This window comes from Oryx dammah, unplaced genomic scaffold (genome assembly GCF_014754425.2).
Source record: "Oryx dammah isolate SB20612 unplaced genomic scaffold, SCBI_Odam_1.1 HiC_scaffold_16, whole genome shotgun sequence".
In the NCBI taxonomy this organism is placed as follows: Eukaryota; Metazoa; Chordata; class Mammalia; order Artiodactyla; family Bovidae; genus Oryx; species Oryx dammah.
This window is the reverse complement of record NW_024070200.1, coordinates 10,560,661-10,587,327: the sequence shown is the minus strand read 5'-3', so window position 1 is coordinate 10,587,327 and position 26,667 is coordinate 10,560,661. Positions and strand designations below refer to the sequence as shown.

General features: G+C 45.8%; 1 protein-coding gene across 2 annotated transcripts; it reads right to left on the bottom strand.

Moving 5' to 3' along the window:
- Window positions 1-3,365: 3,365 nt before the first annotated feature.
- LOC120874963 (uterine milk protein) lies at window positions 3,366-22,816 on the bottom strand. 2 transcript variants are annotated; one of them, XM_040256579.1, is made up of 5 exons: window positions 22,798-22,816; window positions 11,005-11,659; window positions 8,074-8,341; window positions 6,103-6,277; window positions 3,366-3,641 (listed from the first exon to the last, which is right to left on the bottom strand). In XM_040256579.1, exons 1-5 carry the CDS (start codon window positions 22,798-22,800, stop codon window positions 3,432-3,434), a joined length of 1,311 nt encoding a protein of 436 aa, XP_040112513.1. In that variant the 5' UTR covers window positions 22,801-22,816; the 3' UTR covers window positions 3,366-3,431. The 2 variants fall into 2 exon arrangements, with proteins under 2 accessions (XP_040112513.1, XP_040112514.1); XM_040256580.1 differs by lacking the exon at window positions 22,798-22,816 and adding an exon at window positions 14,253-14,316 and having other exon boundaries at window positions 3,375-3,641.
- Between the last annotated feature and the right edge of the window lie 3,851 nt (window positions 22,817-26,667).

Here is a 26,667-nt window from a genome sequence, read left to right as displayed (position 1 = left end):
CACCCATGACAAGGTCATGCAGGACTCGAGGGACTCCCTGGGCCATCCAACCCATGACAAGATCATGCGGAAGAGTCCTGATAAGCAAGGCCTCAGGACTCGATGGACCCCCTGGATCTGCTCGAGCATCTACCCCCAAACCAGAATCTGTCTGTCTTACTATTTTATGTCTTTCACCAGCTCTTCTGACATTAGCAGGGGGCTGCCCCGACCACATTTCTCTGGAAAGAGTTAACTTAGGGCTTTAGTTTATAAATCTCCTGGACAAGATAAGAGTGTTTCAACCCCCCTGTTAGCATTCTAGCTTACTTGGCAACTTTATCCAGACTCTTGCAACATTGTTGAGCCTATGCTTGCTGCCAAGTTCTCACATCCCTTATCCATTGTGTTCCTGGGAGTGCATATAGTTAAGATATAGAAATAACAAGCAGCAGCCTTAGCATTAGCAACATTAGACTTTGAGTTAATAAGTTCTTTCTTTGCTGTAACCCACTGAATCTTTGCTCCATAAAAATGTAACTCTGTACTTTAAGGGTGACACAGGCTAGGAATTTAAGAAAAAACACTTTAAGGGAAAATTATTGTTCTGGCTGACCAGCCTTTATCAAAAAGAGGTCATGGAATATCAACAGGCCTCCGGAACAGAAGATGATGTACAGAGAATAAGACTCTTACAAGAAGGAACCTGATATTGATAAAAGTTATTACTGATGGAATGTTGAGTTGACTCTGCATTTTTCACCTTGCTGTATGTATAACTGAGGGTATAAAAGCCCCGAGAAGAATAAAATAAATGGGCCTCGCTCACCGAAGAAGCCTGGTCACCCCGTGTCTCTTTCTTTATCTCTTTATCTATCTTTCTTCATTCGCTGACGTCGTCCATCCTGAGGATATCCCTGGACTCTGCTGAGGCTGGACCTCCGCACTGTACACCTTGAATAAATCCTTCATGGACACCCTCTACCTAATGTAACTGAGGCAGGCGGTAGATGCCTCCCACCCCCAGGGTAAGCAGATGGAGTTTATTCTCTGTGGAATATCCAAGCTCCAAAACTCCAAAATATCAATAGCAGGACCATCAGGAGAGGAAGCTAGGCCTTGCCCAGATAAGAGATAAGGGACCACATATTTCTCACTTTCAAAGTCAAGTAAATCTTCCCAGCTGGAAAGCTCCTTGGAGGTTAGAAAGGGAGGGGGCGCCACTCCATAGTAAGTGATGTCAGTTACCCACCGTCTTCTTCGATGGAACTCATCTTGACTGAGAGATGCACGCGTATGCATGGCAGGACCCATCTTCCCAACCCAGGAATGGAACTGGTGTCTCCTGCATTGCAGGTGGATTCTTTACCAACTGAGCTATCAGGGAAGCCCAACTATGGGTTCAGAACCAAGCAAACCCAGAAGAAATGACCCGTATAAGTGATTAAAACTGCCGCTCTCTCTCTCTCTCTCTGAGTCTACCCATGTCTGTCTACATGCCCTGTTCTCTTTTCCCCAAATAAACACTTTAATTATTTCAGTACTTTCTGTATTTATGGGAATTCTTTTCTGCGGAGCCAAGGGGCCAGGGCCTTGTCACTGACCACTAGTCTAGTGATTAGGAACTGGCTCTCTCCCTCCAGCAACCTGACCTCAGTCTTTGACAAGGAACTGAAAACCTGCTTCAAGCCACTGCAGGCTGGGGCCACTAAGTTCAGAACCAGGCCCTCAGCATCTTCTATGATCACCTTCCCTCTCTGCTTCTGCCTTGCATCTGCTTGGATATGATCCGAGCCCAAGCGTGGGTCTCCTGGCCTTCTTCCTTTGCTTATGCTTCTGACTCTGCTTCCTCCACATTTTCTAAAATGATCCACCTCATGGTTCTTCTCTCGAGTTAGCTCCTTTACTGAACTACTTTTCCAAAGTACTCTTGTGGCCCATCCCCAGGCCTCTCTTTTCTTGCAGCTTGGGTTTAAGTGATAATGCCAATGGCAAGGCCTTTTCTTGGGCATCTTTGTTAAAAGAATGAAAGTTCTAGCCCTGAAATGACTCCTCTGGTAGTGGATGGGGTTCCTTCAGGCTTACATCATCCCCAGAAGAGCACACTTGGGTTGTGTCCCAAATCCCACCACAGAGGGACTTTTCATGTTTTGAGGGGGCCCAGGTCTCTCTTGTCCAGTCCAAGGCTCCCGGTCTACTGGTGGCCCCAAGGAGGTTCTGTCTTGGTCATGTCATTACGTGGCTCAGGAGTCAGTGCCCCCTGCCCCATTTTTGTCCACCCATCTCACTCCTGGCCTTATGTTTTCAGCATTGAACCTGGAATTTCTACCAGAAGAGTTTCATTTCACCATCTGGCCTAGTCTTCTCTGGCTGCTATGCTGAGCTAACCCATCCAGGCAAGGTCCTGCTGTGTGGGCATCACTATTGGGTCAGCCTGTTTAGATGTCTTTGTGCCCTTGGCCTCTGGACCTGACTTGTCAAATGTCTGGTTGCCATCAGACTCCTTGATTCTATATGTCCAAGGAAGTTCATAGCCAGCTGGGTAATACCCAAGTCCCAGCCACACACACACACACACTCTCTACTCTGTGCATGATTGTCCTTTTTCCCCACATTGCTTTTACTTCCTGTGTGGTAGGGGGCAATAATAACTCTCTCATAGAAGGCTGTTTTAGATCAGTTGGTAAAGAACCTGCCTGTAATGCAGGAGACCCAGGTTCGATCCCTGGGTCGGGAAGATCCCCTGGAGAAGGAAATGGCAACCCACTCCAGTATTCTTGCCTGGAGGATCCCATGGACAGAGGAGCCTGGTGGGCTACAGTCTGTGGGGTTGCAAGAGTTGGACAGGACAGCAACTGAACTACAACTACTACTAGAAGCTTGCTGTAAAAATGGAAACAGACCAGGTGAGGGACAGAGAAGATGCTGTCAACATATTTGGGACTTTCAACCTCTCTGGTACCCCCATTTCTCCCTGGAGCTGGATGAACACACGGAAGCCCCCCCAGGGGTCTGTCCTCTTCCCAGCCTCCTCTCTGTAGTGGGACCTGCCTCTCCCTGGGGCTGCCGGGGGAAGGGGGCAGGGGACAGGGGGCAGAGGGAAAGTACAGATGAGGCGCCATGCTCTGACTGCCAGTTGGGCAGGAAGCAAGGCTGTGAGACAGCCCTCGACTGAAAGAGCCCTCCTGCACCTGCTCACCCACTTAGAATTGCTTCTCTGCCTATGTCAGCCTTGTTCCAGGAGGGAAGACATCCTGGCCAAAAGTCCCTGGCAGACCCCCTCAATCCCCTATGCCGGTCTGTTCCTGGACGGAAGACCAGTGGAGGCCCGTCCCCACTCCATTCCCAGATCACGCTTCTCAGTTCCAGTGGCTCTGATGCACGGCTGGTGAATTGTACTCTTTTTATTCATGGCCTGCTAAGTTCCTGTGCTGCACAGCATGGCCCCGCCTCTACTCAACTTGGGGGTTGAGGACTTGGCCCACAAAGAGGTCTGTTTGAGTCATCTCATCCTCCACAAACAGCAAGAAGGGTCTGTTGACCTTCACGATCACCGGGACCTCCTTTGCCTCCATGGGGACTTTCAACAGATTATCTGTGCGAATGGCTGTGTCCGTAGTAAAGGCATGCTCGCTCAGCTCTATCTCAACTTGATGCAGGGCCTGGAAGACACAGATTCTGGGTTAGCCCCAGACCAAGCTGGCTGGAGTGGGGGTAGGATGTGCCCAGCAATCTCCTATGGCAAGATCAAGGGGCAGCCTCCCCCGACAGCTGATGTCAGGTGAGGGAAGGCTGGTTTCCACTCCTGGAAAGCCACCAGCAGTTGGAGGAAGGCTAGCTTCCACTCCTGGAAAGCTGCCCTTGGCTCCCAGCAACTGAATTCGCTCTTCAACGTCAGATGTCCCCAAGAGGGGTCAATACTAGGGTTGGGGATTGTTGGGTTCAGACATCCTCAGGGTTGGGTGGATGACTCAAGGAGTCTGTGCATGTAAAAGGGAGGAAAGGGGAAGAAAACACAGAGGAAGTCTGGGTGGTCTGAAGGCTTAGAAAAAATCCCGCAAAATAACTGAGAGAGAGTCCTTTCCAACACTTCTATAAGAGGATGTGATGAAAACCACCAGGGAGCTAGGTTTTCTTGTCTCCATCCAACCAAGGACAATTTTCCCTCTGAGAAAAAGAGCTTGTGCCAGAACACACATGACCCCCGACCTGCAGGAGGCCCTGCTGGAGAACTCGGCCATGACACTGTTTGTACTGGATTGTGAAGAGCCCAGCATCTCTCAAACCCAGCACTCAGGGCACATCTGCTGGGTGGATTTTGTTAGTGGCTCAGGCAGCAAAGAAGCTGCCTGCAGTGCAGGAGACCTGGACATCTGGGTTGGGAGGATCCCCTGGAGAAGGGCATAGCAACCCACTCCAATATTCTTGCCTGGGAAAGCCCATGGATAGAGGATCCTGGCAGGCTACAGTCTACAGGACTGCAAAAGAGTCAGATACGACTGAGCCACTAACACTTACTTACTTATACCCACTGGGCCATGGAAAGCACAGCATGCCTGTGGGGTCCCAACCGTGGGAACTCCATCCGATGTCTCTGATCAGCAGGTCCCTCATCTCCCAATTAAAGAACAGAGTTCTTTGGGTTCATTGGGAGACTGAGTGAGATAAACCGTGAGAAAGTGTTTCGTCGTTTGTCAAGCGCTGTACCAGGATGAGACTGTGATGCTGTTTACGTTCTGGGCAAAGTGTTACAGGGCAGCCACAAGGCAGTCAGCTAGTTAGTGACCTTGGCGGAGTCATTGGAGGGCAACCCCTTTGTCCACCAGGGTGGGTAAAATTATCTCATGAGCAGATGCTTCCTGGCATCCAAATGTCTAACTGGTATCTCCAGTTTAGCGGAGCTAGTCTCTGCCTGCCCAAGACCCGCCCCTCCTTCGTCTTTCCTGCCTCAGACATTGGCTCCATTGCTTCTCATTCTTCTAGCTCACAACCCGATTCCCCTTCCCACTCCCCAGCTCTGTCTAAAAAGCCCACAGCACCTTCTCATCACTGTTAACTCTCCCTTGAATGCCCCGTCTAACCGCCAACATCTCTCACCCAGGTTACCCGCCAAACTTCCTACTGAGTTCCCTCTTCCTCCAGGGACACTGCCTGTTTTCCACATGGCAAAAAGTGATCTTTCATAAAATGCTCATGTCAGCCTTGGTGATCTCCCATGTTGATCAAATAAAACCCCAGTCCTATCCAGGGCCTGGGAGACCCAAGTGACCCGGCTCTGCCTGACTTCTGCCTTCACCTCCTACCAGACTCTGCCTCACTCATCACTCAAGCTGCCTGGGCTTTCTTGGGGTTCTTAAAAAATGTTGGGTTCACATCCCCTTGGATACACTGGTTGGTCTCTTTGCCTAGAACACGAGTCCTGAGGCATATACCCCCTTGCTTTCCCTTGGCCTTTATCCAACACTTGGCATAAAGGCCAACCCAGCCCTTCTAATGCCTGCCCACTGCACCCCAGCCCACTGTTCCTGGTTTCTCTGCTTTCTTTCCTTCAGATGATATATTGCGGGTGGACGCAGAGCATACAGGTCTGTGGGCATGCTCACTGTCTGCCCTGTCAGTAGAACATAACAGCTATGAGAGTAAGACGTTGTCTGGATGGCCCATGACTTTACCCCCCAGTGCCTCCAGGGCTTAAAGCAATAACCTTTGAGTGAGTGAATGACGAAAGGATCCCGAAAGCCCAGGGATCTGGGCAGATAAAAGCTATAACTGCTGTATTAAAAAACTGATTTTCAATCAGGGCTGTGGCGGATAATCAAAAAAGGCAATGGCACCCCACTCCACTCTTGCCTGGAAAATCCCATGGACGGAGGAGCCTGGTAGGCTGCAGTCCATGGGGTTGCTGAGGGTCAGACACGACTGAGTGACTTCACTTTCACTTTTCACTTTCCTGCATTGGAGAAGGAAATGGTAACCCACTCCAGTGTTCTTGCCTGGAGAATCCCAGGGACGGGGGAGCCTGGTGGGCTGCTGTCTATGGGGTCGCACAGAGTTGGACACGACTGAAGTGACTTAGCAGTGGTGGATAATAAAACAGAGACCCTAGAAATTGCCCCCACTCACCTCCAAATTAGGCAGGAGAGCCTTCAATGTGACGTCCTGTGAAATTGCTGTGGTAGGCAGCATATGTTTGGGGTCAGTCTTGGGAAGCAGATGCTTTAAGTTAATCTTGGGAAGCAGATGCTTCAAGTTTATCTTGGAGGAGATCTTGAACTTGGGAAAAATTAAGTGCACCAGTCTGTTGAGAATGAAAATGACAAGGAAGCTGAGCTATGTCTCTGTCCTGGCATCCACAGGCTGCACCTTGCTTAGGCTGAAAGATCTTTTCCTAGTGAAAAGGTAATGAAAGTGTTTGCTCTCAGGGCTTGCTTGGGGAGGAGATTAAAGACGCTGGGGTCTGAGCTGAATTTCCAAGCAAACCACTAACTCAGAATACACTTTACTATTCAAATGACTCCCTTCACAGGCTTTCTATACAAGAGAAGATGAAGGTCAGACCAAGGGCATCCAGCTCGGAGTCCCTCTAACCCTCCATCTGGAAGCAGCAGTTTGAACTACTGTGTGGTGACCCTAAACGTGCTGAGGGGTTGGGGGACATGGGGTCCTCTTGCCGCAGGCAGAGCATAGGGAGTTTTCACAGGAGAGGAAGTTCCGTCTCAGATGATAATCTTTGAAACAGAAAGGAGGACTCCTTCTACAGATCAGCAACTCTGTAACTAAGGGAGAGTATTAGAAAGCGATTGCAAAAAGTCAGATATGACTTAGCAACTGAACAAAGCATTAGAATGTGTAGTGCCAGCCCTCTCACCCAACATTTTTGGTTGCTCACAGGCCAATCCATCTTAGCCTGTGTCAATGTGTGTTGAGCTTCTGATTGGATAGCGACCCACTCAGCTGGGTTCCTCCACGGCTGAATCCCCTCTGCCCCAATTAGGAATACTGTGGGACGCACAGCTGTGGCAGAAAATGACAGATCCACTCTGTGGTGGCTCTCAACTGTAGGAGTAAATGCTATTCACAGATTTCTTCCCAATCTGCACATTTGTTGCCCGAAGACTGTTCCCCGACTCTCGCCACTAAGATCAGTGGACCATTGAAGATCACACTTTTGCTATGTAATTTATCCTCATTGATTGGAGCCCGATGGACACGGTACTTAAGCTGGATCGATTCAATTCTCTCTTCCATGAATACGTAATTGGAACTGAAAGATGCTCAGTGTAGAGTGGGTTGGAGCATCTGATTGAACGGAAGAGAGTCATGTCTATCCATAGTGGTCTTAGCTTGACATTTACTTCCTTAAGATCATTTCCTACTTAAGATCCCTGATGAACACTCCGCCACTGAATTATGTTATATACCTTGCTCATTCTCTCCTAGCTTTTCTACAATTTGAAGCTGCATATTTGTTAGTTGACTTTCTACCTTTCCCACCAGACTGAAAATTTCATGAGAACAGAGATGTGTTTGGCTAATCATTGTATTTCCAGCACCAAGCAGTTTCTGGCATAGAATAGATGCTCCGAAAATATTTTGAGGGTGAGTGGATTGCGTACTAATGTGTGTGGGAAAGCTGGTTTGCTGAGCTGGAGAGGTAGAAACAAGGACTTGTGACAAGAGAGACGGAGTTCCGGGTGACTTTGCTGCCCCTTGTTCCAAGCCCTCTTGAGACCTGGCTGTGTTTACTCCCTGAAATTCCATTTCATGTATTTTGTAAGTTTCGTGAAATTCCCATGTATCTTTCCAATAATTCCTCTCTGTATCCAACTTGATCTTTTACGAAGTGGGTTTCTGATATTGTACATGTCACCATAAGAACCATAATTAACAGTTTAAGGGGCTTCCGACTTGGTAATGGGATTCAGGCCACCATTCTTCCTGTTTGCTTCGTTTCACTTTCTACAACTATCCTAAGAAATAACCAGACGCCAAACTCACCCACCCCTGCCGCCCAAATAAAGCTTTTACATAGAGGAAGTGAGGGCAGAGCAAAAGTCTAATTCGAATCTAAAGTATTTCTTCAGAATAGCATACCTGAAGTCACTGGTTTTCTGAAGTTTAGCTCGCTTAGCAGTCATCTTTTTAAGAGCATTGTCAAAGTGTCCTGCATCTGGGAGCATGAGAATTAGGGACACATTTTCTTTGAAAGGCATCTTAACCATCGTAGCAAATAGCTCCTCTGACCGGCTGTAAAGCATCTGTTCTGTCTTTCTCATCATGTCCACCTGCACTTTGGTTTGGTCATTCAAAAAGAAGTCCTCCTTCTGGGTGAGACTGGGCTGAAAAGCTCTTTTAAAGATGCCTGGGAAAGTCAGGAAGGAAAAGTCAAAGAGTGATCTGGTGGAAAAGTCATCACCACCTTCATGTTTGGGGCCCCCAGAGGTGATCTGCTTGAGAAGGAAGCAGTCCGTTTAAGGCGACACCTTGACTCTAGTGAGCAGAATAGTTAAAATTCTAGACTGGTGCAAAGGAAATAAAGGCAAACACATGATTTTCAAAAATAATCACCCTACAGTTTCTTTAACTCTGTTATTTCTCAAAAGATGTTTACCAAAATAACTGCCTTTGGAACTATAACACCAAGAAAAGATTTTGTCATCAAATAATTTAGGAAACATTGATCACAGCATCCCTTCTTTGAAAATTTCTATTGCATTTGAGTGTTTTAAGGGTTCAAAGAATGGTAAAGAAATCTATTTAAAATTTATTAGGCTTGTTGTTCAGTAGAAGCTAACACAATATTGTAAAGCAATTATACTCCAAAAAATTAATTATTTAAAATAAAGTATATTAATTTTATTCAAGGAGGTAAGCTTTTTATCAGAAAGGCATACACACCTCAGTACACATGCACATCCCTGTGTGAAATTCTATTTTAAATAATGGAATTCCCTTTGGATCAAGAAAAATTCAAAGTACACACCAGTTAAAAAAGGCATCCATCGCCCAGAGTAATGGCCATCTGGTCTGGTCTGGAAAATCTCTACAAGTGTTAGTCTTGCTTCTGATTCTAGAGGCAGACTTGTGGTCCTCTCTGTTCTGTTGTTACTGCTTGCTTTCTAGAGAGTGGTATGGATAAAGCTTTTGGAAAACTGTCGGAAGCTGGAGGGCTACAGTCCATGAGGTTGCAAAGAGTTGGACATGACTTAGCAACTAAACCACCACTGCCAAGGGGGAATCATGCTGGAGAGTTCCCTGAAATATCCAGAGGAATGATCCCTCCAAGATCATTCATGTTGGGACTTCCAGGGCAGTCCAGTGGTTAAGACTCCCTGCTCCCAAAGCAGGGGGCACAAGTTCAATCCCTGGTTGGGGAAATAAGATTCCTTAGGCCACACAGTGCAGTAAAAAAAAAAAAAAAAAAAGATAATTTGGGGAACACTTTTTATGTCCCAGGTACGTAGTTTGGAACTGTGGGCCTAAATGTAAATAACAGATGGTCCCAGTGGCTTCAGCAAACATCCTATCCTGGGAAGCACTGTTTTGTGAGCGGTTCCCTCACTTATCATACACAGGACAAATATTATTCATGTCCTGGTAGGAACCCTGTTTAATCAGTAATAGAATATCCATGAGTTGAATCATTTAAATCTAAACTTTCTTGAACTCAAAATATGTTCCAGGTACCATACTACGGGTTCCAGGTACAATACTACATACTGAGGTTAGAGCAATGAATGAAACAGAGAGCTGATTTATGTTTTAAGAAAACTGTTCTGGCCTTGTAATGGAGAAGAGGTTGGAGGCAGGCATGAATGGCAACAGCGTAATCAACTTTGGAAAGTCATCTAGGCAAGAGTTACTGTTGGCCTGGGCTAGAAACCTCTGGGCTAGGCTTCTCAGATGGCAAGAAGTCAACACATTCCAGGTCGACTCTGGAGGCAGAACCCATATGACTTGTGTTCTTGGATCTGGAGGTTTTGTCTGGAGCAGCTGGGTAGATGGCACTGTGATTCTCTGAGATGAGGAGACACAGGGTATTGGGGGTGGCGCCAGGTTGGGGGATTGTGTTTGAGGGTCTGTGAAACATCCCCCAAAAGGTTTTAGAATCTGGACCTCAGGGGAGGTGGTCTGGGCCTCATCTAGAGACTAGGGAATAGCGTACAGACAGTGTTTGAGGTTGTGGACCCAGGTGAGCTGAGAGACACTTCGAATTCAGGAGAAGAGAAAACAGCAAAGGAGTCAAGAAAGGACAGGCTCTAGGGGAAGAGCAAGGTGAAGGAGTCCTTGGGCAGGGAAGACAGAAAGGGAGCCACCTTGAGGATGACGAGGGCACAGCTATTTCTTCACTGTGATGGAAGGGGAGAGTGAGAGGGGAGGTGTGTGTGCCTCCGACAGCACGTGGAGGACATCTTGCCTGACCTGCTTTCTTGTCCCCATTCGGGCAGTAGGAGACGTCACAGCTGAGAGTCAGTGGAAGAAGGAGACAGGAGATGCTGAGTGGAGGAAGAGGACGTGAATAGACACCAGCGAGGGGTAACTCTGAGGCCACCTGAAGAAACACTGATGATGTCAAGATCTGTGACCAGGAATTCACACTGATATTTTAGAAACCTGGTGTGTGACCCTGAATTCAACACTCGACACAGCTGCAGAAAGCATCTCATCTCGCACTAACCTGACCATACAAGACAAACGAATTAGCCTATGTTCATGGCTCTGCAAAAAAAAAAGATTTCTTTGTTTTCCCCTTTTTTATCAGCGAGAGTGATCACATTTTATTCCAAAATATCTTAAGCACCACAAACAAGATGACTGAGAGGATTAAGAGAAGAAACACTGAAAAATGCTAGACAATGCAGTGATAGCAAAGTCAATTAAAAGTTGGATCTACTGGTTTCTGAGAAAATGAGATATACTGACAAAAATTATGGCTTTTTCTCTTTTTTTCTGACTTAAACCTGTTAGGAAACACAAGGGCAAAGATTACCCAAAACAGGAATTCATGCACTTAATAAGCCTCACCTTTGAAGAAAATGTGGTTGAAAAGATATAGGATGGTCTTAGGGTTCAGGTAGGTGATTAAGTCTGTGATTTTCATATGTGTTTTTTCAGCCACGTGGTGGCTGATGGCCTTCTTGGCTTTTTCTGTATCTGTAAAGTCAATCATCTGGACGTCCATTTCCTGCAGCTTTCTTATCTGCTGCAGAAGCATCTGGTTGACCACCATTTTGCTGTTGAGAAAGAGAATGTCCTGGTGCATCAGTTGCTTGTGCTTCACTAGCTCATGCCCCATGTGGACAAGATGCTGTAAGCTCTTGTGTGCATCCAACAGTTTGAGCTCAAGTTCCAGGTCCTCAAGGTAGTTGGTGCTCATTGTGGATTTGATCCCCAGGGAGAGGGTGGCCAGGGTGATGGTCATGGCCACAGGGGAGAAGATGATATTCTTTTGGGGATCCTCAGTTATCAAAGCCTTGAAAAATTCTTGGGCAAAAGCCTTAGGGTGAGCTTCCATCTTCTGGGAGAAAGCTGAAATTTTCTTTAATAAGACTAGGTTCTCGCGCTGTTGAGAGTGATGTTGCTTTTCACAGAAGATGCTATTAAACAGGCCACAAAGGATGAAGACCAGAGACAGGGCCAGATGCATTCTCCTGTGGGACATTTCTGTGGCAACCCAGAGCTGTTAGTGGAAGGAAGAGGTATATGGGTGAATATTCTATGGAACGTGTTCTCAATGCTGTAGGGGTTGAAAAAGGCTCATTTTATCTATATGGAGCTTACCTGGGTGGGGTTGCTATTAGTCCTGGATTGGAGAATGCTAGCTAAGTCCAACAGAGAAGGCAATGGCACCCCACTCCAATACTCTTGCCTGGCAAATCCCATGGATGGAGAAGCCTGGTGGACTGCAGACCATGGGGTTGCTAAGAGTCAGCGACTGAGCAACTTCACTTTCACTTTTCACTTTCATGCACTGGAGAAGGAAATGGCAGCCCACTCCAGTATTCTTGCCTGGAGAATCCCAGGGACAGGGGAGCCTTGTGAGCTGCTGTCTATGGGGTTGTACAGAGTCGGACACGACTGAAGTGACTTAGCAGCAGCAGCAGCAGCAAGCAGCTAAGTCCAATGAGGAAGGTCTAATGAGGATTTTGGAACCTGACTTACGACAAATTAAAGTGACCTGGTTAAGAGAGATTTAGTTCTGCCTCTAGCTGACCCTGCAAGTGGGTCTTCTCCATCCACACATTTTCTTCTTTTTTTTAAAATACAGATTCATGACACAATCCTGAAAAGTGTGGAAAGGAAAGAAACAAGAGGAGAGAGAGCAAAGATTGCAGATTCCAGCACCCACAGAGGTCTGGCCAGAAATACCCACATGGAAAGACAGCAAATGTAGTTAAATAAGGCACTCTGGGGCCTGTGGAAAATGGGCCAATGTGCCCAGGTTGAAGGGGCTGGCATTACTTGGCTCCAGCTGTGACTAGGATCAGTTCAGGGGCAGTGGTGCCAGGTGTCTTTCTTTGTTGTTGTTGATTTGTTTCTGAAGCATCTAAAAATCCAGATTTTAACATGAAAATTCAACCTTTCCAAAAGCAACTTGCTAGCAGCCCAAAGTCCAGATGCAGGCCTGCCAAATCCGACTTTAGAGATGCTGGTGTGATTTCTAAAGTGAACCCCGTGTGGTGCTCAGACAACTTGAACATCGGCTTAACCAAGGGCCTGGTGAAGGTCATCTCAGGAAATCCTGGTTGCCTCACTTAAGCCCTGTCCGTGCCATCAGCTACTGCTCATCACCCACTGTCAGGCAAAAACCCCTCTCTGTCCCCATATTGGGCTTCCCAGGAGGTGCTAGTGGTAAAGAATCTGCCTGTCATTGCCGGCGACATAAGAGACACAAGTTTGATCCCTGGGTCAGGAAAATCCACTGGAGTATAAAATGGCACCCTTCTTCAGTATTCTTGCCTGGAAAACTCCATGGGCAGGGGAGTCTGGAGGGCTACAGTCTATGGGGCTACAGGGAGCTGGACACAACTGAGTGAGCAATCATAAATGAAGGAACGAATGTCCCCAAGTGTGACCCCACGATTGAGACCAGAAGCCAGGCCTTGCACCTAAAGGAGCGCAGATGGCAGGATTTCTGGCCGCACTGATGGAAAGGAAAAAGATGAGAACCATGGCCTGATTTTGTGCTGTTTTACCTCCTTAAGGCAGGGCCTGTCCTCACTTCCTTAGTTCCCTATGGCACCCAGCTCAGTTCCAGGTACAGGGTCCACTTCCCTGCATTATCCCTGCCACCCCTGGTGTCCCTTATCATGCTACTTAAATAGCACCTACTGTGAACTGAAAGTTTATGCCCCTCTAAATTCCTATGTCAAAATCCCTAGCTCTGAATGGAACAGTATTTGGAAGGAAGGCCTTTGGGAAGTAATTTGGGTCAGATGAGGTCATGAGTGTCCCTTGTGTGCAGGCATATATTAGTTGCCCGTACAAGAAGAGACACCAGAGTATGGGCTTTCCCCACTCTGTCCCTGAGCGTGCACCACAAAGATGCGGTCCAGTGAAGACACAACGAGAGGACAGCCATCTACAAGCCAGAACTCGATCCAGAATCCAGCCATGTTGGCACCCTAACCTTGCACTTCCAGCCTCAGAGCTGTGAGAGAGTACATCTCTATTGCTTAAGCCATGTGGGTTATGGTATTTTGTTATGCAGCCCAAGTTGCCATGACAGCATCACCCGCCTGTCAATCTTCCCCCCACCAACATTTCCGGACACCCTGCAGCCAGAGTGGGCTCCTCAGAGTGTCAATCACTTCTGTTTCTTGGTTCCCCATGAGTTTCAAGGGGATGGAGTCCAAGGTGTCAGAGAAGTCCTGCCATACCCTGTTTCCTGCCAACCCGACTCAGCAATCCGATCCTAAGCAGTCTACATCAGTCCTGCACTGTCTCCTCCAATTAGCCCCTACCTCTCACTGCCAACCACTGTTCTCCCAGCCTTGCCCCCTTCATCTCCTCCTCCGTCTACCTCATCTGAGTGGGAGAAGGGTTGGTGAGAATGGAGGACATTGTGGTTGAGAGAGCCAGTGAGTGGAAGAGAGCTACGGGGTGGGGAGAGCAGTGGATGCAGGAGATTCTAGAAAATATACACATCCTTGTTATCCTGGATCTTTCATTGTCTTGCCCAAGGCAGAGGCTACTTGAACCATAGCAAAAGAGCAATAAAACACTTACCCGTGTAGAACCTCACTGTCCCCAAGAGAAGAAAGCTGACTTACCCTTCAGGGGAGCCTGCTGTTATCTACTGATGTTGCTCTTTGCCTCTGTCAATGACTTATTTATACTGCCACTGGTGTAGTGAAATGGATAAACCTGGATTAATACTAACTTGGCCAAATAACTGTGTTCAAATACTGTACAGACAAAACAAGAAGTGAATCATTGCAGTTCCAGTGAAGCAGTGAACAAATCAATGGATTGTGGTACTGTTGGAACTACCATTCACTCAATTACTCATGTGTTATTTCAACAAACACTTACTTAGCTTCTAGTAAGATCCATGCTCTGGGCTAGGTACAGGGGTGGGGGGTGGCGAGGGGAGGGGCATGATGCTTAGGGCCTGATTTTCACCCTTGAGGAGAACCCCCAGCTTCAAGGATATCTTGGTGTTGAGGAAGAAACAATCATGTAAAAGGACCGTGGGCCACCTTTTGGCTGGCTCTTGAAGAGCACACACTGCACTGAGGAGCTGCGTATGGAAAGAGAAGAGCACAGTTAATAATCAGGACAACTCACGGAGGTGGAGTAACTATTCCTGGAAGTCTTAAAAACAGGCAGGAGTCAACATATTGTCAAGGAAGCCTGAAGAGGGGCTTCTGGATGCTGGGATTGGCTGGGGTTCCCTGGGAGAGTGGTGGTCAAGGCTTTACCTGCAAGGTTTTCCCAAGTCTAGGCAAAATTCAGTTCTGACATGGTGGGGTGCTGCTGCTGCTACTGCTGCTAAGTCACTTCAGTCATGTCCAACTCTGTGAAACCCCATAGACGGCAGCCCACCAGGCTCCCCCGTCCCTGGGATTCTCCAGGCAAGAACACCGGAGTGGGTTGCCATTTCCTTCTCCAATGCATGAAAGTGAAAAGTGAAAGTGAAGTTGCTCAGTCATGTCCAACTCTTCATGACCCCATAGACTGCAGCCTACCAGGCTCCTCCATCCATGGGATTTTCCAGGCAAGAGTACTGCAGTGGGGTGCCATTGCCTATGGTGGGGTGCAGTGACTGCCAAATGTTCTCTTCGATAGCAACTAAAGAAGTGGACAAAATCGACAAAAAAACAACCATTTCAGTGCTATAGAAATTCACCACAGGCCCACAACAAAGATGAAGGGTGATGAAAATAAAGGTTCATTAATGAACATACTGAACTCTGTGTAAGGACAGAGGGAGTCTCTGACATGCTTGTCTGGGGTTCTGCTGGTGGGTGGTCTATCCAGAGTCCGACAGCTGCTGCCAGGGCAGACTCACCAGACTTGGAACATTGTCAGTTAAAGAGATAATACTGGTGACAAGCAAAGCATGTGTGAGCATGGGTTGGGGGTGGGGGCAGTGGTTCTGTTAGCCTGGAGCTGTATTTGGATCAATCAATGGATTAACCAGTGGATTAACATGGGATTAAACAAGGAGTTCCAAGAGGTGTGACAGCTGTAGGGGGCTTGATGAGCTCTCTGCATGTCCCAAGTTGAAAGGTGCTTCTGCACACGGGCACCAGAGACTGGAGTAGATCCAAGCTACCCACACCTCCCTGGCCCTCAGGGAAGTAAGAGAGAAAGATGGAAAGTAAAATATGGTGGTACATGAGGTTTGAATGGACTCATTGGCCTGCACACAGATCCATCATCAGAAAGTAGAACTTTTATTGGCTTGAGGTGTTTGAAAACAATTTCTTTCAAAATATGGTTGAACAATAAGCAATACAGCTCTGTGATGACCTAGAGGGGTGGGATGGGGTGTGGGAGGGAGGTTCGAGAGGGAGGGGATATATGTATATATATAGCTGATTCACTTTGTTGTACAGCAAAAATATATATCACGTTGTAAAGCAATTATTGTTGTTTAGTCGCTAAGTCATATTCAACTCTTTGCAACCCCATGGATTGCAGCACATCAGGCTTCCTTGTCCTTCACCATCTCCCAGAGTGTGTCAAACTCATATCAGTTGAATTGATGATGTCATCCAACCAACCATCTCATTCCCTGTTGCCTCCTTCTCCTCCCGCCTTCGATCTTTCCCAGCATCAGGGTCTTTTCCAGTGAGTCAGCTCTTTGCATCACGTGGTCAAAGGACGGGAGTTTCAGCTTCAGCATCAGTCCTTCCAATGATTACTCAGGGTTGATTTCCTTTAGGATTGATGGATTGGATCTCCTTGCTGTCCAAGGGACTCTCGGGAGTCTTCTCCAGCACCACACTTCAAAAGTATCAGTTCTTCAGTGCTCAGCCTTCTTTATGGTCCAACTCTTCCATCTATACATGAATACTGGAAGAACCATAGTTTTGACTATACAGACCTTTGTCATCAAAGTAATGTCTCCACTTTTAATATGCTGTCTAGGTTGGTCATAGCTTTTCTTCCAAGGAGCAAGTGTCTTTTAATCTCATAGCTGCAGTCATTGTCCCCAGTGATACTGGAGCCCAAGAAAATAAAATCTGCCACTGTTTCCACTTTTTCCCTATTTGCCATGCAGTGTGGGACTGGATGCCACTATCTTAGTTTTTTGAATGTTGAGTTTTAAGTCAGCTTTTTCACTTTCCTCTTTCACCTTCATTAAGAGGTTCTTTAGTCCCTCCTTGCTTTCTTCCATTAGGGTGTTATTATCTGCATATCTGAGATTGTTGATCCCAGAAATTTTTATTCCAGCTTGTAACTGATCCAGCCTGGCATTTTGCATGATGTACTCTGCATATAAGTTAAATAGGCAGGGTGATAATATACAGCTTTGATGTACTCCTTTCTCAATTTTGAACCAGTCTGTTGTTCCACGTCCAGTGCTAAATGTTGTTTCTTGCCCTGCATACACGTTTCTCAGGAGGTAGGTAAGGTGGTCTGGTATTCCCATCTCTAAGAATTTCCCACCATTTGTTGTGATCCACACAGTCAAATGCTTTAATATAGTCAATGAAGCTGAAGAAGATACTTTCTGGAATTCCCTTGCTTTCTCTGTGAGCCAAGAATGTTGGCAACTTGATCTCTGGTTCCTCTGCCTTTTCTAAATCCAGTTTGTACATCTGGAAGTTCTCAGTTCATGTACTATTGAAGCATAGCTTGAAGGATTTTGAGCATTGCCTTGTTAGCATGTGAAATGAACCCATGCCAAGAGGACAGAGTAGAAGGATTCATCTTCTCCTGTGAAAGCACCAAATTTGCAATTAGCTGCTGAACAACCCTCAACAGGAGGATATTGGAACCCAACAAAAAATGATACCTGACATCCAAAGACCAAGAAGTAACGACAAGATGGCAGGAGGGGCTCAGTCATGTTAAAATCAAACCCTATACTTGCCAGAGACTCTTGGAGGGCACAAACAAAACCTTGTGCACACCAGGACCCAGGGTAGAGGAGCAGTGACCCCTGCAAGAAACTGAACCAGACCTGCCTGTGAGTGTTGGAGGTCTCCTGTGGAGGCATGAGTCAGCAGTGGCCTGCCGTGGAGACAGAGGCACTGGCAGAAGCAGTTCTGGGAGACATGGCATGTTGGCATAAGTCTTCTTGGAGGAGATTGCTATTATCCCTACCATAGAGCCAGCAGGCAGGTGACCCATAAACTGAAGAACAATTATACCAAAGAAGGGGTCAACTTGTACCAAAGTAGATGTCCAACATGCTACTGTGGAAAGGCAAAGAAATAGCTCCAGAAAGAATGAAGAGCCTGGGCCAATCGGAAATGACACCCAGTTGTGGATGTGTCTGGTGGTGAAAGTAAAGTCTGATGATGGAAAGAACAATATTGCATAGGAACCTGGAATGTTCATAGATCCATGAATCAAGGTAAATTGGATGTGGTCAATCAGGAGGTGGCAAGAACATTGGCATTTTAGGAATCAATGACATAAAATGGATGGAATGGGTGAATTTAATTCAGATGACCATTTTATCTACTATTGTGGGCAAGAATCCCTTAGAAAAAAATGGAGTAACATTCATAGTCAACAAAAGTCTGAAATGCAGTACTTGAGTGCAATCTCAAAAATGACAGAATGATCTTGGTTCATTTCCAAGGCAAACCATACAATATCACAGTAATCAAATTAATTATGCCAAAGAACTACCCCTAAGAGTGGTAGTTAGTGCAAACACTAATGCCAAGGAAGCTGAAGTTGAACAGTTCTATGAAGACCTCCAAGACCTGGTAGAACTAACACCAAAAGATGTCCTTTTCATCATAGGGGACTGGAATGCAAAAGTGGGAAGTCAAGGAATACCCAGAGTAACAGGCAGGTAATACAAAATAAAGCAGAACAAAGGCTAACAGAGTTTTGCCAAGAGAACATACTGGTCAAAGCAAATTCCCTCCTCCAGCAACACAAGAGACAACTCTACACATGGACATCACTAAATGGTCAATACTGAAATCAGATTGATTATTCTTTGCAGCCAAAGATGGAGAAATTGTACAGTCAGCAAAAACAAGATTGGAAGCTGACTGCGGATCAGATCATGAGCTCCTTTTTTCAAAATTCAGAGCTAAATTGAAATAAGTAGGGAAAACCACTGAAGAGAAATAGGCCACCGAAGTGAAGTGAAGTGAAAGTTGCTAAGCTGTGTCTGACTCTTTGCAACCCCATGAACTATACAGTCCATAGAAGTCTCCAGGCCAGAATACTGTAGTGGGTAGCCTTTCCCTTCTCCAGGGAAGGGAACCCAACTCAAGGACAGAACCCAGGTCTCCCTCATTGCAGAGAAATTCTTTACCAGCTGAGCCACAAGGGAAGCCCAAGAATACTGGAGTGGCTAGCCTATCCTTTCTCCAGCAGATCTTCCCGACCCAGGAATTGAACTGGGATCTCCTGCATTGCAGGTGGATTCTTTACCAACTGAGCTATCAGGGAAGCCCCATAAGGCCATTGAGGAATGACCTAAATCAAATCCTTTATGATCATACAGTAGAAGTGAAGCAGCAAGAGGAAAAATAACTTATCACATGCAAATGAATAACACAACAATTAATGGTTGACTTCTAGTTAGGAAGAATGGAGGGGGAATGCATTTGGATGACATAGTTAAAGTGTTGAAGGAAAGAAAAACCTGTCAACAAAGAATTCCAGCAAAGCTTCCCTTTGAAAATGAAGGTGAAATAACATTTACAGATAAATAAATATTCAGAGAATAGTTGCTAGAGAAACTTTTTTTACAATAAATACTAGAGAAAGTCCTTCAGATTGGAAGGAAATGATACCGGATGGTGACTTCAATCTAGAGGAAGAAATAAACAATGGTAAAAAAAAAAAATTGCTCTTGTGGCTCAATTGGTAAAGAATCTGCCTGCAATGCAGGAGACCTGGGTTCTATTCCTGGGTCTGGAAGATCCCCTATAGAAAGAAATGGCAACCCACTCCAGTATTCTTGCCTGGAGAATCCCAAGGACAGAGGAGCCTGGTAGGTTCCCACTCCATGGGATCGCCAAGAGTCGGACATGACTTAGTGACTAAACTGCCAGCACCACCAAAAATAGTAAATATGTAGGTAAATATAAAAAACTCTAAATATATATTCTCATTATTATTTTCTCTAAATTGCATAAGATTGTATAAAGCAATAAATAGAACAATGTGTTGTTGCATTTATACGTATATAAGATCCCTTTGAGGTGGGCATGGCAGTCCACTCCAGTATTCTTGCCTGGAGAATCCCGTGGACAGAGGAGCCTGGCGGGCTACAGTCCATAGGTTTGCAAAGGGTCGGACACAGCTCGAGTGACTTTGCATGCATGCACGTACATACTATATATATATATACACAATAATAGCACAACCTGGAGGAGGAAACAGCAGCTCACTCCAGTATTTTTGCCTGGAGAATCCTATGGACAGAGGAACCTGGTGGGCTATAGTCCATGAGGTCACAAAGTGTTGGACATGATTGAGCATGTGATGGAATAGCACAAAGGAGGGGAAGGATGTGAAACTATATTGGGCTCAATGTCGTATATTTTACTGAAATTAAGTTAATACTACTTTGAAGCAGATTATGATAATTTAAGACTATATTGCAATCCCTAGAGCAAAAAGAAAAAAATTCAAAGAGAAATTAAAGTGATTCACTAAAAATGTTTACTTACCCCCAAAGAAGGCAATAAATAAGGAACAGAAAAGCAAAATGGGTATGAGGTTGGCAAAATGTGAGATATAATTCAAATATATCAATAAATGTATTAATACAAATGCATTAAACTTTGCATTTAATTGAAACAGACTCTCAGGCTGAATAAAAACCCAAGACCCAACTATATGCTATCTACAATGGATACAGCTTAGATTCAAAGATACAAATAGGCTAAAATGATGGGAAATGCCATTAAGGATAGTATATAGTCTTCTCAACAAAACAGGTCTAACAATAAATTGAGAAGAGAAATAAGAAGTATGTTGCCTGGGTGGGCTTCCCAGGTAGCTCAGTGCTGAAGAATCCTCCTGTCAAGCAGAAGACACGGGTTCAGTCCCTGGTCCGGGAAGATCCTTTGGAGAAGGAAATGGCAACCCACTCCAGTCTTGTTGCTTTGGAAATTCCATGGACAGAGGAGCCTGGCGGGTTACAGTTTATGGAGTCACAATAGAGTCAGATACAACTTAGTGATCAAACAACCACAACTTGTTGTCTCACTACAACACTTTTATAACAGAAAGAAATCTGAAAGAAAACCATAAATATTTGGAAAATAAACAAAGCGCTTCTGCATAATTCAAAGAAGATATCGTGGAGAAAGTAAAAATATTTTAAACTAACTGAAACAAAAATATCAGCATATCATAATTTATGGGATGCAGCTAAAGCAGCTGAGAGAGGGAAATTTATAACTTTAAAGACCTGTATCAGAAAAGGAAGTGCCAAGATAATTAAGTGGGGAGTGTGCTCAGTTGCTAAGTCATGTCTGACTCTTTGTGACCCCATGGACTATAGTCCAGGCCAGAATACTGGAGTGAGTAACCTTTCTCTTCTCCAGGGAATCTTCCCAACCCAGGGATTGAACCCAGGTCTCCTGCATTGCAGGCAGATTCTTTACCAGCTGAGCCACAAGGGAAGCCCAAGAATATTGGAGTGGCTAGCCTATCCCTTCTCCAGGGGATCTTCCCAAGCCAGGAGTTGAACCAGAGTCTCCTGCATTGCAGGCGGATTCTTTACCAACTGAGTTATGAGGGAAGCCCATTCATATGCAAAGGTAAAACAAACAAACAAAAACCCCTATATCCTTAGCTTTCAGTTCAGTTCAGTTCAGTTCAGTTCAATTCAGTCGCTCAGTCGTGTCTGACTCTTTGTGACCCCATGAATCGCAGCTTGCCAGGCCTCCCTATTCATCACCAACTCCCAGAGTTTACCCAAACTCATGTCCATTGAGTTGGTGATGCCATCCAGCCATCTCATCCTCTGTCGTCCCCTTCTCCTCCTGCCCCCAATCCCTCCCAGCATTAGGGTCTTTTCCAATGAGTCAACTCTTCACATGAGGTGGCCAAAGTATTGGAGTTTCAGCTTCAGCATCAGTCCTTCCAATGAACACCCAGGACTTATCTTTAGAATGGACTGGTTGGCTCTCCTTGCAGTCCAAGGGACTCAAGTTTTCTCCAATACCACAGTTCAAAAGCATCAATTCTTCGGTGCTCAGCTTTCTTCACAGTCCAACTCTCACATCCATACATGACCACTGGAAAAACCATAGCCTTGACTAGATGGACCTTTGTTGGCAAAGTAATGTCTCTGCTTTTGAATATGCTATCTAGGTTGGTCATAACTTTCCTTCCAAGGAGTAAGCGTCTTTTAATTTTATGGCTGCAATCACCATCTGCAGTGATTTTGGAGCCCCCCAAAATAAAATCTGACACTGTTTCCACTGTTTCCCCATCTATTTGCCATGAAGTGATGGGACCACTCAGCATATACCAAATTCAACTTAAACGGGCCTTAGTTTTATGTTTGTGTTAAAATCCTAACATTTTTGTAAGAAAATGGAGGAAATTATTTTTGTGACCTTGATTTAAGCAAAGTTTTCTTAGATCTAACACCGAAAGCATGAATCAGACAAGAATAAAAAAAAATTGATAAATTAGATTTCATTAAAATTTTGGTGTTTTGGACATAATGAAAATGAAACATCTAAGCACAGACTTGGGGAAAATTTTTGTGAAATGTAGATCTACTTAGGGACTTCCGTCTTAAATATGCACATAACTCTTATAACACTCTTATACACTATTGAGACTGTGTTTAAAATAGACAATTAATGAGAACCTACTTTATAGCACAGGGAACTCTACTCAGTGCTCTGCAGTGACCTAAGTGGAAAGGAAATCTAAAAAAAGAGGGGGCATATATAAACATATAGCTGATTCACTTTGCTGTGCAGTAGAAAGTAACACAACATTGTAAAGCAACTATACCCCAATAAAAGTTAATAACAAATAATAATAAAGAGAAAAGCTATCTAATTTAAAAATGGGCAAAAGACTATAGACATTTTACCAAAGAGGACATGTGAATAGCTAATAAGAACATGAAAATGTGCTCAGCATCATTAGTCATTAAGGAAGTGCAGAAGAGGCCAGACTCAAAAGATTACATACCATATCATTAATGTAATAAATCCAGGAAAGGTAAAGTTTTAGGAAGAGCGGATTAGTGGTGACCTGGAGCTGAGGACGAAACAGCAGGATCTTATGATCCTTGCCTCCCCAACCCTCTCGCCCCAAGTCCTCTGCCTGCCTTTGTCTGGGGAAAACTTGCCTGGCAGAATGAGTTTAATCAAAGAAATGGGAAAAGCAGAAAGAAAGGAAAACAGCCAAGGGGACCAAATAATAATAATGCAGTCATTAAGCACAGTCGAGGCCCTTTAGATCCTTCTCAAGGACTAAAAATAATATTCTGAGCCATATCCTGTGAGCTGTCTTACAGATACTAAAACACCAGGTGGAAGACGTTAACTACACGATGCCCAGGCTGCAGCCATGACATAAGCTGCTACAGTTCCAAGAACTGGCCTCAACAAAATAGGAACAAACAGACCCTGGAACTGATGGTTAACTGTACCTAAAACACCCAGGACGACGCTGGTCAGACCACTGATGACCGATTTCAAAATGACTGTCAGAGATGATGGTGTTGTTTCTGCTATAGCTCCCCCCATCCCCACACCTCACCCCTCCAAGTATAAAATCTCTTGCCCCATGGTTACCAAAAGGTGGGGAGTCAGCCTTTGGACAGACATCTGCCACCCTCCATACTCCATCCCCCGCCTCCCAGTTGCTGGCATCTGAAATGAAGCAAACTTTCCTTTCCACCAACTTGGCCTGTTTATTGTCTTTTGAGCAGCGAGCAGCCAGACCCACCACACACACTCTTTTGGGAACAAGAACACCTACTAGACTAGGCTAAAATGGGCTTGAGGACATTTCTGGTAATTGAAAAAAAGTTCTATAACTGGATAGAGATGATGCTGCAGAATGTTATGAACGAACAAAAAAAATCATTGAATTAGACATGTACAATGGATGAATTTTTCATACGCAAATTATGGGCTCAGTAAAGCTATTGTTGTAAAAACAAAGATGAGCAGAGGCCGTAGGCTACATAGGAAATATGATGCTGGGGTTCCAAGGACCTGAATGTGAATACCAGAGTCCTGGCTGGCATCTGTGGGGCCCCTTGAGCGAGTTACTCATCTTTCTGAGCCTTAGATCCCTCCTTTGCAGTGGAGAAATAGTATTCATTTTGCAGCTTGTTCTGAGAGGTTGTCCCTGTAGAAATGGCAACCCACTCCAGTATTTCTTGCCTGGCAAATCCCATGGGCAGAAGAGCCGGGCAGGCTACAGTTCATGGGATTGTAAAAGAGTCAGACATGACTGAGTAACTGAGCATGCTGACAGCTTGATGATTTAATGTAAGTACCTAGTAGGTACCCAATACATGATATTCTCCTGGCTTACATCTGACATTTTACGGGGTTCAGAGTCCCATGGGAGCCAGCCGCTTCTTCCCACTGCCTGGAACCCTGTCTCCACTCCTCCTCCTTCTCAGGCTAACTCAGCTCCTTCTTCAGGACTCAGTTCAGATCTCTCCTTGAGAAAGCCTTTCCTGACAGCCACCCTCTCTCCTTCCATCTGGATGGGGCTAGGCTCTGTGAGCTCCTACAATGCCCGTGCTCACCTCTCACGACCGCGTCTCACTAAATACTTGGGTTCATTTCCTCCCAGCCTGAAATCTTGGAATCATCCGCATGTGATTCGTGATCCTCTCCTTTGTGCTGGCACACAGCAGGTGTACAAATACTCAGTAAATGAACAAATGAGCACATTAGATTCCTTTGAGGGACCCTGTCTTTACAGAGAAGCCCCCACTTCCTCCCAAGGGCCATGCCTCTGCCCGTATGTGGTGGGTCCCTTGGGGGCACTTCTTATTTTGATTGGGGAGCAGGGGTTGAGCTAGAGGAAGAAGGGCTGCAGTATCCAGCCCTCCCTCTGCCCAGACCCCTGTGAACATTGAATAGCAACAGTGGCAGCCTCTATGCCGAATGATACTGAGTATCACACCTGATCTTCGGTGTCTCATTCAACCCTCACAACAATCTCACCGAGGCAGGTAGCACTGTTCCTGTTTTAGAGCTATGGACCCAGGCTCAGAGAGGTTCAGTAGCCCATCCACAGTCACACAGCTAGGGGGAACAGAGCTGGGATTCACACTGGTGTCCACCTGACACCCGAGCCATGCTCCTAACTCAGAGTCCCCTGGCCAGTCAGCTCCTCTTTATGGTAATAGATCCTGGACTATTATGTGTTGAAAACTCTTGGAGAAAAGGGCTTTTAAAAATTCTTTAACTACATCCTCTCATCTTCAATAATGATAATATTTTTTTGAAGATTTTTTTTTTTGACGTGGACCATTTTTTAAAAGTCTTTACTGAGTTTGTAACAATATTGCTTCTGTTTTATATTTTGTTTTTTTGGCTTGAGGCATGGAACCTGCACCTTCTGCAATGGATGGTGAAGTCTTAACCACTGGACAACCAGGGAAGTCCCTGCAATGACATTGTTACAGAGAGCAGCAACATCAGCCTCCTTTCTTAAGTAACTTTTGTTCTTTGGTACAGACAGATTTTAATTTTCGGCTTCAGTCTCTGTGTGTGTGTGCTAAGTCTCTTCAGTCGTGTCCAACTCTGTGCTATCCTATGGACTGTAGCCCACCAGGCTCCTCTGTCCATGGGATTCTCCAGGCAAGAATCCTGGAGTGGGTTGCCATGCCCTCCTCCAGGGAACGTTCCTAACCCAGGGATGGAAGCCGGATCTCTTACATCTCCTGCATTGCACGCAGATTCTTTCCCATTAGTGCCACGTGGTAAGCCCGAATAAGTTCCATAGCATTTCATTTTAAACCGCGGCCTCTGAACACAATTCCTGTGAATCTGCTGAGCTGGGGACGGTAGAGGGTGTATTAGTACCAGAGATCAGCCCCACATTGCAGAATGCAAAGGGTCCCCTGGGTTGTGCATGGTCCTGAGCTGGAGTGGGTTGGAGGATGCTGGGCAGACAGTGAGGGATATTGTGGAGGACAACACTCTGCACAAACAGGTGTCTTTTCTCCTCAACTCCCAGCTGGGAAAGGAGCTAGAAAGAAACATCTTTGTTGTTTTAAAATGTTCCTGGTATAGAAACAGTCAGAACAATGACATTAATGGGTAGACTTCAAGGGGTGCCAACAGTTGGCAAGGTATTTTCCTGAGGACTGTTTATGTTGACTCATATGATCACCCTGTGATGCAGGAGCCCTGGCTGTCCGACCGTGACTGGCAGCTGGAACGGGGGCCTTCTGAAATTCTCCTTCCCGACCTTCGTCATCCCTGTGCTGAGTTATCTGTCCAGCACAGGGGTGGGGGCGGGTAGGGACATGGGTGCCACAGCCCCAGTCCCAGCTCCTGCCTGCCTTGGCGCACGGTGGCCGTCATTCCCCAAGGGGCAGAGATGCCACTTGGGGTGACTGCACTGCCCTCAGGGGGCTTTCTCAGTGCTTGTGCCCAGGAGGATGTTTTTGAGTCACATCGCTAGCTCCAATTTCTTGTCCTGAAGTCTCGAGAAAGGCTGTATTGAGCCATCACTTACAGCATCTCCCCCTCCCAGGATTATAAGCACTATGAGGCAGGATTAGTTCCTTGTTGTAGGCCCAGTCTCAGTGCTCTGTCTGGCCCATAGCGTGTGCCCAGTTCATCTCAATGGCTGCATATGGACTCACTGGGCAGGGCACTGGGCAGGTGGAAAAGTAACACCCACCTAGAAAAGCCAGATGTTCCGATGTTTTGAGTGGTCAAGTGTTTATGATGCCTTTAAAACACTCAGCACAGACATGAGGGAGGTGGCAATTTTTTTTTTTTTTTGTACATCCTAGGGATAGTGAATTAACAACTGAGGAATCCCATTAGTAATAGACACTTCAGGGGGATCTAGCAT

Excerpts from the sequence above, each read along its gene's own strand:
- LOC120874963 (XM_040256579.1), bottom strand. Across the intron at positions 8,342-11,004 it reads CAACCACATTTTCTTCAAAG|GCATCTTTAAAAGAGCTTTT; the intron begins GTGAGGCTTATT and ends TGACTTTCCCAG. Across the intron at positions 6,278-8,073 it reads CAGAAAACCAGTGACTTCAG|ACTGGTGCACTTAATTTTTC; the intron begins GTATGCTATTCT and ends CATTCTCAACAG.